Source organism: Scomber japonicus, chromosome 24, assembly GCF_027409825.1.
Source record: "Scomber japonicus isolate fScoJap1 chromosome 24, fScoJap1.pri, whole genome shotgun sequence".
Lineage (NCBI taxonomy): Eukaryota > Metazoa > Chordata > Actinopteri > Scombriformes > Scombridae > Scomber > Scomber japonicus.
In genome coordinates, this window is record NC_070601.1 from 1,777,475 (window position 1) to 1,792,331 (window position 14,857).

The following is a 14,857-nucleotide window of genomic DNA, read 5'->3' on the forward strand; positions in this document are numbered from 1 at the left end:
CCACAGCGCCATTTACAGGAACTTTTACGGGGGCCAACGGAGTACCCACTCCAGGGTAGGTACTCCGTTGGCCCCCTGAAAAGCTCCTAGGTGGGGCTCAAGGCTAACCCGGCGCTGATTGGCTAAACCTAGAGAAGGCTCTGACGCCATCAGAAAGCACCAAAACAACCAGCAGGGGTTAGGGTTAGGGTTATGGGTTGTAATCGCACAACGATTACGTGGCGATCAAAACTCATGACGTGGCCGAGGGGTCCGACTCTGCAGTGGAGACACAGCCACTGACAGGGCCGAGTGAGAGGACGGTCCCTGTAGAAGTTCCTACCCCCCTCCTTTTACCGGGAACTCCTGCAGTGGAAACGCGGCTAATGATCGTATTTATGCTAGAAATAAAGTCCAGGTTGTAAAAACCGGTAATCATCCTTTAAGAGTGACGAGATACCTAAAACATGCAGGGCAGCAGCTCTCCAGAATATTTAAGTCTTTCAGTGAAAAGTGTTTAAACTGGATCATTTTAATATAAAAGGCCAGAGATGATTCAGACAGTGTGTAGAGGCCTGTAGCTCAAAAAAACGATTTTATTATATGAAATGTGAATTAACTTGACCTTTGACCTTTTTCTCCTTTGCTGAGTCACTGGAATCAGATGTTAAGGCTTTTAAAAACCTCCTAATACAGTTTATATATATATATAATAAATAAAATAAAAAAAAACACATTGAACAGTACCGACAGTTTGTTTTTTCTTCATCGAGCTGCGACAGTAAAAAAAAACTAACATTTAGCTTTTCTGAGTGTGTTAGTGTTGACTTGATCTGTCAGTTTGTATTAATATAAATATGGCAGCAACACATAACATAAAAAAAAAAAAAAAACAACAACAACAACAAGAAATAAGCTCCAACACAAAGTGCAGCAGTCCCAAAAATTAGCAGTCTCATTTAGGATAACATCAGGATTCAGGGGTGATGAACTTCAAACTCGTCCGATTCGTTAGATCTCACCTGGTCCCATTATTCAAAGCATTGACGCCCGAGTACCTTAAATATCACAAAACCTCCAAAAACAACCCAAGTCACCATTTTTATCTTAAGATTAGATTTGAAGATCTTCTGTGGACCCTAATCATTATTATATAATCCATAAAGGTGTGCTTGAAATAGAGCGTTCTGTACCTTTAATCTTAACCCTTAAACAGGAGGCAGCGTGCACCAGGAGACTCTTTGAGGAGCATGATGGGTTAAAGGTGGTTGTTTAATTGTATATGTGCCTTTAATTGGTAGAATTGAAGGTTGTGGTAGGTTTATACTTTGATAGAAATGATAAAAATCTGTTTAGAAACTAGTAAGTGTGATATTAATGAGGAGAATGTATCACAGTTAAGTGTTTTTACCATTATCACCATTTTATACCTTAATAAAGGCGACGCATCCTGGTGGAGACACAAGTCATAAAATCTAAAATATATTAAAAGTATGTGTGGAAATGTTTTACTTTAGGTGCAAATGACTGAACTAGTAACATCAAATCTAATGTTCCACTCCTGCCTGTTTAAGGGTTAAATAAGCAACCGTAAAGTGTGTTGATAAAGCTTCAGATCTTCAGACAGTGACGCGTTTAGTGTGACGAACAAGACGATTCTGTGACGTCATGGCGACAAACAGGCGGGATTAGAAGTGGAAGTTGACTTTAAAGCATTTTGAAGCATTAAAACACATAATCTACAGCTACATTATACACAAGATTTCAAGGGGTCTTTCATCAAGCGCACCTTTTTTTGGAACCGTTTACCTCCAATCGTCCCTCAGCTGGTTACAAACAGGAAGTAGCAGTGTCTGAAGTTCTCCTGATACACTTTGGGACTGAAAGTTTATGAGATGATTGTTATTAGATTAAATTACTGAGCAGCAACCCTGTGACTCTGAACTACAGCTCCTCTTACATACATTCCTCAGCTTTGTCTCATTATGTTTCCCTCCAGTTTTAAAATCTAAACTAGCAGCAACACCCAGAGTTTGGCACTCCCGTCTCTCAGCGTTGATGGCAACAGGTGACCAGCTCGTGTGTTTTTGAGGCTCCGATCAGACAGAGAGCTTTTTGTAATTGTTTTAAAAAGAGAGTAAAGCTTTATTTATGTCACATTGCCCAATAAGATTAAATGAGAGGCGGGCCTTCAACCGTGATCTGAGCAGAAAACATGCTGCTCTTTTTTTATTATTGTAGCTTTAACAAAAAAAAATATAGTGCAACCTTTTAAAAAGCGCTCTGTCCAATCGAGGCCGGAACCACCTACCTTTTTCTTTTCAGTCTTTAAAAACGCTGACTCTTCTGGGAATCTTTTGAAATGTTAAAAAGTAAAGTGGAACCTCTCTGCCACTGGCTACCTTGAATTAAACATATTCACACATGGAGAGGAGCTGCTGTTGTGGGGACTTGCCTGTCGGGAAGGTGGAGGGACTTTTCACAGGTTGCAGTACAGTAGCGTTGCACCAGTTTCACCTATTTACACCGTTGCAGTGAAGCTCGTCAGGCTCACTAATTGAACATGATGGACTCTGGATCCTGGTTCATCATCTGAGCCATGTGACGCAGAACGTCCTTCTTGGTGATGATGCCCAGGAGACGCCTGGAGAGAGATCAAAGTCAAAGATCACTGGAGGGGAAATGAATCTAGTTCCTCTCTTTTCTGCAGTTCATCCGATGAATTAATTGGCAGAAAATGAAGAAACAACTATTTTATTGACCTGGTCCTTACTTTTCATTGTGAGGAATTGCAGCTTTTCTTTAATTTTATGTGATTTATATTTCTATTTTCTACTCTTTTTTTATATTTTCTTCCAATTTATAGATGACCTAATTAACTCAGTGGTCACAATGAATCAAGATCAGTAATCAAAGAAACTCAAACTGAAACTCAAACTATGAAATGTGCTGTTCGCTGAGATCAGAGGTTTGGATGGACTCCACAATAATTACCTTTAAAGAGCATATTATGATGATGGAGTTGAGTTAATAAAGATTCAAACAGCTCATCAGCAAATCAAAAGAATCCAATAACACTAGAAAACCCTCTACTACACTAATAAACTTTATTAAACCAAATTAAAGTCTAATTTGCTCAATAGTTCATTAATTTAGATATCCAACAATTTATACTAATCATACTATATACTACTAATTTATCAAAATGTGTTTATGGTCTCAATCGCTAGTTTAAAGCCTTCTTCAATGCAGTATGATGTTCATTTGGGACATTTTGGCCTCCCTGATTTTATATGTGACGATAAAGCAGGGTATGCATTAGGGCGTGGCTACGTCCTGATTGACAGGTTGATTGACCATTGTCCTCGAGATCCAGCCCTCGTAACCATAGCAACCTCCCCGGTCCGCCCATGGCTCCGCCTCATTTCCATATAATTAGAATCTGTGTTCTTCTTTTCCCAGCATGCACCTGAAATTTCCAAGATGGCGCTGCCTAGATTAGAAACTATTGGCTTCCGAGCAGCAGTCCACAAACCAATGGGTGACGTCACGGATGTTACGTCTGTTTCTTTTATACGGTCTATGGTTTAGACATTATATTAATTTATTGACAATTAAATGAATAGATAAACTTGTGAAATGGTGTGAAAGGTCCTGGTCTTACCCGCTGCGGGTGACCAGACACTGACGGAGGCCCAGCTTGCGGAAGATGTCCACCACCGTCTCCATGGGCGTGTGGTCGGTGACGGTGAAGGGGCTGAGGTTCAGGATGCGACGGAGCTTCAGCTGCTGCGGGTTGCTAGCCGGTAACTGCGGCGCGTCCTCAGTGAAGTAGACCACCGAGCTGCTCACTACGCCGTCCTGCTTCTGACGGGCGGTCTCTGCGGGAGAGGAGTCCATGTTAACACCGTAAGAGGTTTGAAATATGGTCTTGTTATATCTTAACTTGCAGCTGCCAAGAAACATCTCTTAGTTGGGTTAATCCTTACATAATGTTCTGTTTGGGTCACATGTGTACATTTGACAGCTTGTAAAAAATACCCCAAATGTTCCATAAACTTCCATAAATTTTCACTTTCAATAAAATACATTTCCATCATTATTGTTATGTTATATTTTCATGTCTGAGGTGAAATAGGACATGATATTGTGTGATAGGAGCTGTTTAGTGGTGAATCAAGGTTTCATTACATTTATTGATCAGTCAGATTATTGATGCTTTCTAAAGAGATCTATGGTTCAAACTTTGGTAGAGACACTTTTTATGGAGGGGAACAAACTGTGAGGAGAGAATATGAACAGTATGTGAGGGTTAAACTTTAAATTAAATTGAAAAGACTTGGTTCGTAAAGGTTTATCAATATTTATAATTAAGGCATCATTTGTGACTTTAGAGGATTTACTCTTTGAGACAAGTTTGCTAAGGGGGATTCAGACACTGTAACACATCTGTAGATATAAAGCTGAGTTGGTTTCAGTTAAACACACTAAATAGTTTCAATCAAACCCGACCAAAATGTTCTGACTTCAGCTCGGAGATGAAGGACCGTAAACGTATTTGAGGTTTGATGTCAGTTTCTTTACACTATGATTCAGACTAATGCTATAAATTGTTGTATAAATGCAGATTATAGGAGATTATGAAAAGGAAAGATACATTTAGTCGTATTGGAAGAGGAATCTATGGAAAGCAGGACAGTAAATATTGTGTATTTTTATGATTTGCTTTGTTAGAAAATGTTCAGTCAAATATAAATAACACAAAAAGACTAATCTGATCTGGTTCACATTCGTCTTCTTACTGATGGCGAGTGTGAGATCCCTGCGCTGGACGAAGCCGATGAGCCTCTCCGACTCTCGGGACACGACCACCGGGAAGCCGTTATAGTCCGTGTCTTTGATCAGCGTCTCCACATCCTCCACCGTGGTGCTGTCCTGAGTGAGGACGGCCAGAGGGGGGTCGTTCCTGCGGGGCCGCATCACGTCGGTGGCTAAGGTGCGGTGGGTGAACTCGTCCCTCACGTCCAGGTAAGGGTAGCCGTTGAGCTGGATGTGTGACTCGTAGATTCCCTCCTTCCCGAAAGCGTCCGCCACCCACTTACTGGTGACGGCGGCGGCCATCAGAGGGACGATGTACTCCAGTCCGCCAGTGAGCTCAAACATGATGACCACCAAGGAGACCGTCATCCTCGTCACGCCACCTGTTGGGACATGAATTATTTATTTACAAACTAAGCAATTAATTAATCAATCAAAAATCATCAGATAGAAATTATACTATCTAGTTGCAGCCTAGTAAGGGTTAAAAGAAAAAAGTAGATACCACACATGGTGCAGGAAGAACAAGACGTCCAATTCAGAAGTATTGGTTGTGTCACGATGTTATAATCAGAATATTAGGAAATAGTCGACAGCACGAACTGAACATAGAAATACTGTGACTCGACAATCTGCTGCCGGTGCAGGATGAGATGTGAGGTTAGTTAAAAACAAGTCCTAATTACTTCATCATCTCACGTTTCAAAGTAGTCCAAAATAAATTCAGATTTTGACCTTATCCAAAAAAAGGATAAAAGTAAAGGCTAATTAAACAGTCCATCTTACCTTCTTCTGCAAACTGTTTAGCTTAAAATATCAAAATCAATCATTCTAAGACGATCCAAACCACGATATTTTAGGGTTTTAATTGTTCATTTTACAAAACACTGACACTCTTCAGTCACTAAAGTACGTCCAGTACAGAAGAACAATGCCACTCACCTCTCCCAGATCATACAATCCTATTTTCCTCTTGTGTATTTACCTTTATAAAATAGTCTTAATTGTACATTCTGCTCACCCAGACAGGCGGCGGCTCCCACCATGGCGTAGAGTCCCGGTGTGACGCAGTCGGCGCCGGGTCGGCACCAGTTCTTAAAGATGATCCAGTCGTGGTGGTGGTACGCCATCTGCTCCACAGCAATGCCCACGATTCGCCCGGCGATCGCTCCCACCGCCATGCTGGGGATGAACAGACCTGACGGGATCTGAGGATAATCAGAGTCAGATGTTTGTTCAGGTGAGACAGTGAAAGTCGGTGTGTAATTATGACCCCAAAACAAACTTAACAGGACTAACAATTACCAACGAGGCATATCTTCCGTCTGTTTTGGGCTGAATTTTATCTTTCTTGCACTGACCTTCATGCCGAAGGTGAAGATGGTGATGACGATCTTGAAGATGAGAGCGAGGGCGAGCTGCCACAGAGCGTTGTAAACCCCGGGCCCGGCCGGTCGGTCTGGGATGTCGTCCACCGGTCGACTCATGTTGGGGTTGTTAACGTAATCGCAGAGCTGCGAGGACTCCAGAGCGCCGCAGTCGTTGAAGAGCTCGGAGATGAGCTCGCTGGTGCTGCGGCGGGTGTACGGGTTGGGGTACGCCAGCAGAGCGGTTATACCCGTCACGGCGATGACTTCCAGGACCGGGTACTTCCCCAGCTGGGTGGTCTTCCTCCGGCGGCACCAGGCGATGTTGGCCCGGATGAAGAGCGTCCCCCAGAGGCCGCCGAACACGCCCAGCAGGATGAAGGGAACCAGCTCGGCCATGTACCACGGAGTGTGGTACTCCACGTAGAACAGCACCAGGCGGCTGTTGCCAAACGGGTTGATGGAGCGCAGGGTGAAGGCAGCGACTAGAGCGGCGAAGAAGGAACGCCACAAAGTCTTCAGAGGGAAATAATAACTGACCTGCAGGAGACACGAAGGGCAGCCGATCGTTAGAAGAACGAGTGATTGTCTGAAACAAATCAAATCACATCTACTGTCAAACAAGAACAAACTTGTGACTTTCTGTTTACATAGTCAATCTCTACAGATGTTTCCTAGCAACTGATTTATGGGTCAATGATGTGATGTAACCCAGGGTCACTTGATGTAAACAGTATTCTTTTCATAAAAATCTGATTTATACAGGAAAATAAATTAAATTAAACTAAAATGTGCAATCATCTTTCCTTTAGCAACTCCACACTACGTTTTTAACACATTTTACATCATTTGTCACAAGTTATTTAGAAAAAATGTTGTTTTTAGGATATGTCCTTAGAAACGTTATTAAGGATGACTGCAGGAAAGAGGAAATGCTTGAGGAGGGAACATCAGGCAGAGAGAAAAAAGGAGAAAATGTTATTATTTCATCAAATAAATACGTCAAAGATACCAAACAGATCTGATGATGTACCGACCTCTTCCAAGCTGAACAGAACTCCTCCTATAGGCGCTCCAAAAGCCACCGACACTCCCGCCGCCGCTGCAGCTGATAACACCTGCAAGACACAACAGTTAGGTAAAAAAGAAAGCTGATATCTCTGTCACACCACATGGAGGTCAGAGGGCACCACCGGCTGGACTACCTCTCTCCGCTTGCCCTCGTTCTTGCTGTACTTGGAGAAGAGGCTGCAGAAGAGGTTTCCACAGCAGCAGGCCACGTGCACCAGAGGTCCCTCCTTTCCCAGGCTGAGACCTGAAGACACGGCCAGGACCAGGGTGACCGTCTTGATGAGCAGGGTCCATTTCCCCAGGTAGCCCCGGATGATGAAGCCGCTGAGGATTGTCTTGATCTGCACAGAAATAGGCAAATATAAATGTTTGGTTTTTTTTATTATAATTGTAAACCTGTAAAAATATCTATTAAAAATATCTACAACAAGCTTCCAGAGTTTAAAATGAAGTGTTTAAGTGTCTCAGTTTGTCTGACAAACAGTGAAAAACCCCAAAATATTCAGTTTATACATGTATAAAAACAGAAAAAGAACAAAGCCTCACATTTGAGATGCTGGAACCAAGATTTAGATGTTTTCTTTAACAACTTTTTTTCCCCTCCTCCTCCCAGTTATAAAGTACTGAACATTTGAACCAGTTACTCCTACATATATTTCACTTGTTCTCTTGATCTCTAACTAATACTGCCATATAAGTTTGAAGGATGTGGCTTAATTTATTAAAATGTTCCTAATTAGCAAAACAACAAGCCTGGTGATGTTTTATGATTTTTCCCCCACTGTCACCAAATCCATCAAAATGTCAGTTATTTCTTTTTAAACATTGCTAGACCTGATATCCTGATATAAACCTGCATGGATCCCTGTGTGTGTGTGTGTGTGTGTGTGTGTGTGTGTGTGTAATGTTTGTCTCACCTCTGGGATTCCTGAGCCGCAGGCGTACGGAGCGAACACTCGTACCAGTGACACCGCCAGGAAGGAAAACAGCAGAGCCCACAGGATGTACAGAAAGTAGTTCAACACATACGCTCCAGCTCCCTGAAAGAAAAAACACACGTTAGTATCATTATTATTATTATTAGAAATGACGTAATAAGGAATAAAGGGGAGGGTCGGGTCTGACCTCAGCGTGTCCGGTCATCAGCTCGGCCCACTTCTGCCACTGCGGGCATTTGTCTCGGTCGTCGAACGTCGTCTCGTTGGAAGTCCAGCAGCACTGCTCGTGGCTGTACCAGAAAGCAGACAGACACACGCCTTCCTTCAGGTCCGTCATCCAGTCTACAGCCAGGTCGATCACTCCGGCCAGCGTACCTGGAGAGCGAGGGATGAAAGAGAGAGACTGTTTTTAGTGCTGTAGTACAAAATCCTTAAGTCTCAACACAAAACTGAGATCCTTCTAGTCGATCCCAAAACTAAAAAGAGAAACACTGTACAACAGAGCCAGCCTGCCAAAGGGTCCAATTATGAGTTAAACATTTATATATTAAATATTGTGCAAAATGTTGTCCATCAGCAGCTTCTGTGCAAAATAATCGGACAAAAACTGACAAATAATATTGTTGGAATTGTGCTAATTTTTCACAGTAAATAAATAGTTTATTATAGTCAAGTTATAATATGTATATTATATGTTATTTGTAGGTTATTATGCAATGGTTTTACTGGTGTGGTCCACTTGAGATCAAACTAGCTGTGTGTGGCCTTTAAACTAAAATGAGTTTGATCCCACACATTAACAAGGTGATGAAAGCATCATTTTTTCACCTTAGAAACAGCTAAAGTGCCACTGCTCAAACCTGGCAGGGATGTGAGGGGTGGTGTGATGATTAATGGGAGAAAAAACACTGATGTACAAATGTGTTTTCAGTTTTTAGACTTTTTCTCTAATCTTTACTGAAATATTTGATAATTTGAACATTAACAGCTAAAGTGCGACTGTTCATAAATCAAAAAAGAAGCAGAAAAACTGATTGATGCTTTTATCTCAAGCCGACAAGATTCCTGTAATTCCTTTCTTTTCCCTGAGAGGCTCTGGCTCATTCTAAACTCTGCTGCTCAAACATTAACCAGGACCAAGAGGAGAGAACACATTAGCTTCCACATTTCAGCTTCCTGTAAGTTTCAGAAGTGACTTTTAAGGTCCTTGTTACACACAAAGCTCTTAATGAGCTAGGATCAAGCTACATGGATAACTCCCTTGTTAACCATTTGCCTTCAAGAACACTGCGATCGTCTGCTGCTGGTTTATTGGAGCTTTCACAGCAATAAATATCAGGGAATCTCTTCACTTTAGCTCTTAATTTGCTTTCTCTATTTATGTACAGCACTTTGTTTCAGCTGTGGTTGTTTTAAAGTGCTATATAAATAAAGTTGAGTTGAGTTGAGTTCTATCAGTCACTACTGCATTTCTTTTAATAGCTGTATTGTACTTCTGTTGTTTTTATTAATGCTTTTATTTATTTCCTCTTTCTTTAACGTTTGCTTTATGCTCATTTTATGTGAAGTACATAGTTTATGTAAGTTATTTTTATTGAAAGGCTGTTTGAGCTGCATTCATTGTATGAAAAGGTGCTGTACAAATAAAGTTACTATCATTATCATTATTATTATTATTATTATTATTATTGTTATTAAAATACAGATAGGTCTTAACTGTGCTGAGGATGGTGACCAACCTGAGAGGAGACCAATGAGCAGCATCACCACCCATCCTGACCAGGCATCCAGCAGACTCTTAATCAGCTCCCACATTGACTCTTTGCTCTTACTGGTGATCTGGGAGAGAGAGACAACAAAGACAAATATAAATATTTCATTCACAGAGTTTGAAGTGACAAGCAGCTGTGAAACTAGAGCCATTTATTTAGATTAAGTAAGAATCTGGACTATTAGTGTTGCAGAAGTCGGGTCACCAATGTAGTCAAACTGACAGCAATGAAACACAAAGCTACCTCCTTTTTCTTTGTGATTCGGATCATCTCCCTTCCTCACTAAAGTCTTCAGTGTGCCTTAAATGATCTGAATCAGAAAAGTGTCACATATTTAAATAATGAGTCTGGTCGAACCTTGCGGTGGCGGTCTGTGTCTCTGGATTTTTCCCTCAGCCAGTCGATGGTGTGGAAGTCTTCATACGTGCCCACATCAGGAAAAGGCTCGTCCAGGAAGTCCATCAGGTTTCCAGCCCCGTTCATCTCCTCGGTGGGAGTGGCACTGCTCAAACCTGGCAGGGATGTGAGGGGTGGTGAGATGATTAATGGGAGAAAAAACACTGATACACAAATGTGTTTTCAGTTTTTAGACTTTTTCTCTAATCTTTACTGAAATATTGGATCATTTGAACATTAATTGAAATGAAAGCATGTGAGAAGTTTAGAGGTAAAAATCACTATTTGGTGGAGCTGTTAACAACTCATAGACATCTGAAATGTGAGCCGACTACACTGCTTTTTGGTTTTATCTTTAACAATGTGTTGTATTTTAAAAGCTTGTTATATTCTCCATTGTGTCAAATATTAATGTGAAAATTAACTAAAGCTGTTAAATAAATGTAGTGGAGTAGAAAGTAGCATCACATGGAAATACTACAGTATAGTACAAGTACCTCAAACTGTACTACAGTAAAGTACAAGTACCTCAAACTGTACTACAGTAAAGTACAAGTATCTCAAACTGTACTACAGTAAAGTACAAGTACCTCAAACTGTACTACAGTAAAGTATAAGTACCTCAAACTGTACTACAGTAAAGTACAAGTACCTCAAATGGTACAAACTGTAAATCTAAATTTAGTACAATTAATATAAAGTAAAATATTACAGTTAACTACAGTATAAAGTAAAATATGACAGTTAACTTTAAAAAAAACTATAGTTAACTATATAAAGTGAAATACGACAGTTAACTACAATATAAAGTACAATATTGACGTTAACTACAATATAAAGTAAAACACTACCGTTAAATACTATATAAAGTAAAATACGACAGTTAACTACAATATAAAGTAAAATACGACAGTTAACTACAATATAAAGTAAAATACTACAGTTAACTACAATATAAAGTAAAATATTGACAGTTAACTACAATATACAGTAAAATACGACGGTTAACTACAATATAAGGTAAAATACGCCAGTTAACTAGAATATAAAGTAGAATACTAAAGTTAACTACAATATAAAGTAAAATATTGACAGTTAACTACAATATAAAGTAAAATATTGACAGTTAACTACAATATAAAGTAAAATACGACGGTTAACTACAATATAAGGTAAAATACGCCAGTTAACTACAATATAAAGTAAAATATGGCAGTTTATTACAATATAAAGGGAAACATTGACGGTTAATTGAACGATAACTTTAGTTTTTAAAGGGAGGAGTGCAGATAAAACGTTAGTCGTCATAGCTTTCAAACGGCTCTTTCACGCCTCATATCGCTCATTTCTTCCGTCTGACTGTCGTTTCATTCACCACTGAAGCAGCTGTGAATGAATAACGATCATAAAATATCACATTATTATTGTATCATCTCCTCTTAGCCACGTTAGCTCGATCAGGTCGAGTCATTTTCTTTTTTACCTTCAGCTGCCTCCATGATACAGTCCGTCCTGAGCTAACGGCTGCGGATGGAAAGTCTCTTTTTGAATGAACTAACTTATTTTTTAATGTCGCCTTTTCTCGAACATTTCGGCTATGATAGACAAACCAGACAGAGAAGGAAATAAACAAGACGGTGTTCAGCTAAGAGGCGTCACAGATTGAGCCCCACAATGCAGCTGGTTTACGCTGTCACTCGGTCGGTTCAAGAGGGTAACCCCAAACCTGCGAATAAATCTCGCGAGAGTAATCTTAAAATATATTTCCCAAATCAATCAGTGCCTTGACAAAAACATATTTTCGTGTCATAATCCAAGCACATCATAAATAACGCGTCATAACATCAGAATAATTATTAATTTGTACAACTTGCTCAATAAATAAACAAATATGTGGAAATATCGCGAGAGTTACACGTATCTAGGGTTACGATTTTGTCTATTGTATTTAATTTGAGTGTAATACCATCAGTTGGCCAGCAGATGGAGCCATTTAGATTATCTAGTGAAAATACATTACAAGCCGAAAGAAATAAAAGTATCCAATATTTCACCAATATTTTTGATAATATGGGTCACAGGGAGCTTTCTCATGCAGAAAAAGCGCGTTTTATTTTGATACGTTACGTTTTGTTGATAAAACTAACATTTTGAAGGAATTATTAATGTAAGTGTAATACCAAAGGTTGGCCACCAGATGGCGACATTTAGACTGTCATTAAATGCTTCAAACAGTGAACCATTTTAATGTAATCGTTTCCTATTGATTGTTCACACTGAAAATTATTTTAAATACTAAAGAAATAAAAGTATCCAATATTTCACCAATATTTTTTGATAATGTGGATCACATGGAGCTTTCACATGTAGAAAAAGCTCGTTTTCTTTTGATATGTTACGTTTTGTTCATAAAACTAACATTTTGAAGGAATTATTAATGTAAAAGTAATACCAACGGTTGGCCACCAGATGTCGCCATTTAGACATTAAATGCTTAAAACAGTGAACGATTATAATGTAATCGTTTGCTATTGATTGTTTATACTGAAAACTATTTTAAATACTAATGAAATAAAAATATCCAATATTTCACCAATATTTTTGATAATGTGGATCACAGGGAGCTTTCTCATGCAGAAAAAGCTCGTTTTCTTTTGATACGTTACGTTTTGTTGACATTTTGAAGGAATTATTAATGTAAGTGTAATACCAACAGTTGGCCACCAGATGTCGCCATTTAGTCATTAAATGCTTCAAACAGTGAACCATTTTAATGTAATCGTTTCCTATTGATTGTTTACACTGAAAATTATTTTAAATACTAAAGAAATAAAAGTATCCAATATTTCACCAATATTTTTGATAATGTGGATCACAGGAAGCTTTCTTCTGTAGAATAAGCTTGTTTACTTGTGATACGTTATGGTACTATGAGTGAGATTTTGAATTATTTTTATTTTATTGCTGCACCATCAGTTGTCCAGCAGGTGTCGCCATTTAGACTGTCATTAAATGCTCCCAAACAGTGAACCATTTTAATGTAATTGTTTCATATTGATTCTATTCCATTGAAAGATCGTCTATTGTAAACATAAAGGGTGAAAGCAGGTCTGATTTAATGTAAGTGTAATACCAACAGTTGACCACCAGGTGTCGCCATTTAGACTATCAAATGCTTCCAAACAGTGAATCATTTTAATGTAATTGTTTCACAATGTGAATATTTTTAAATCCAGGTTAAAAACGTTTCTCTTTTCATGTGCTTATGATTGAGCTCTTTCAAAGCACTTTAAATTGTAATCTTTCATTTGCACTGTATGCCCTTTTAAAAATCCTGAAGCAAATCAATATTTTATGCTGCACTTTCATATTTTATCCTCTATTTTAGTCTGGCTTTTTGTTTTCATTCATTTGATTTTTTTTTTGCTTCCAATTCTTACTGTAACTGTTTTTATGTAAAGCACATTGAGTTGCCCCAGTGTATGAAATGTGCTATATTAATAAAGCTGCCTTGCCTCACCTATTGATTGTTTACACTAAAAATAATTTTAAAGACTACAGAAATAAAAGTATCCATTATATTCAATATTTACTGATCTACTCCAAGTTGAATATGTTCTGTTGATCATATATAAAACTTCTTGTTACTTTTCATGTCAGTATAGAGATGATTTAGTTCATACTTCAATAACTGTAATAAATCACACATGCACATATAAACATAATACATGATTGATTATAATGTAAGAATAATAAACTTATGACATGGCAATTTATTGATATTTTCATTTTGTGCATTTTATAATATTTCAGGAAAGATATTTTATTTCAAAGTTAAAAAAAAAAGGTCAAAAGTCACTGTGTCTGCTTCTGAAATGTACATTGACTTAAGTACTTTAATGACAGAAGGCTAAAAAAAAGAGGAAATAAGTATTATCTTTTGCAATATCTCATTTAAAATACCAACTAAAAATAATATCTACACTTTTAAGATCACATTCTTGAGACAATGTACGGTTATCTTGAGGTGTCTATTCATCGCACCTTTGTAACATCAATACTTCAAGATATCATCAGAATCATTCATTAAGTTATCACCAAAATACAAAAAGATAAATAGGTTACGGCTTCCGTTTGTTTTGCCACAATAGAAAAACAAATTCATCATGATCTCAACACAACAATCTGATATGTAAACATGAAGATGGCTGTCCAGCTCCATAAAGAATAATCTACAGTATCTCAGTACAGTACAGTACCTGCTCTCCTTTATCATTACATTAAATCACTACATCTCAAAACAATTTCTGGCAGAGATTGTCATGACAAACTTAATGTCACTATATTGTAAACGACTGAAGACAGTATTTGTAAGATAGGAATTTAGTCCGATTCCTAATGTCAGCTGATAATACATGATTACCACACTGTATCAGCATCTTACAGGTTTTCATCCAATGATCACAAGAAGTCAATTATTCCCTGATCACCTCGTTACCAACACACTGATGACTGT

General features: G+C 38.6%; 1 protein-coding gene across 1 annotated transcript; it reads right to left on the minus strand.

Annotated features, from left to right (window-relative positions):
* Positions 1-1,533: 1,533 nt before the first annotated feature.
* clcn4 (chloride channel, voltage-sensitive 4) lies at positions 1,534-11,983 on the minus strand. The gene is made up of 12 exons (XM_053314742.1): positions 11,825-11,983; positions 10,303-10,457; positions 9,913-10,012; positions 8,361-8,548; positions 8,153-8,275; positions 7,370-7,576; positions 7,202-7,282; positions 6,159-6,704; positions 5,819-6,005; positions 4,782-5,180; positions 3,644-3,860; positions 1,534-2,623 (listed from the first exon to the last, which is right to left on the minus strand). The coding sequence occupies exons 1-12, from the start codon at positions 11,838-11,840 to the stop codon at positions 2,533-2,535; spliced, it is 2,310 nt and encodes a 769-aa protein (XP_053170717.1). The 5' UTR covers positions 11,841-11,983; the 3' UTR covers positions 1,534-2,532.
* Between the last annotated feature and the right edge of the window lie 2,874 nt (positions 11,984-14,857).

Coding starts and splice junctions, on each gene's coding strand:
- clcn4 (XM_053314742.1), bottom strand. Junction 7,577..8,152: donor GCGGCTCAGGAATCCCAGAG/GTGAGACAAACA, acceptor ATTTCTGTGCAG/ATCAAGACAATCCTCAGCGG. Junction 3,861..4,781: donor GGATCTCACACTCGCCATCA/GTAAGAAGACGA, acceptor CCTCTCCCGCAG/AGACCGCCCGTCAGAAGCAG.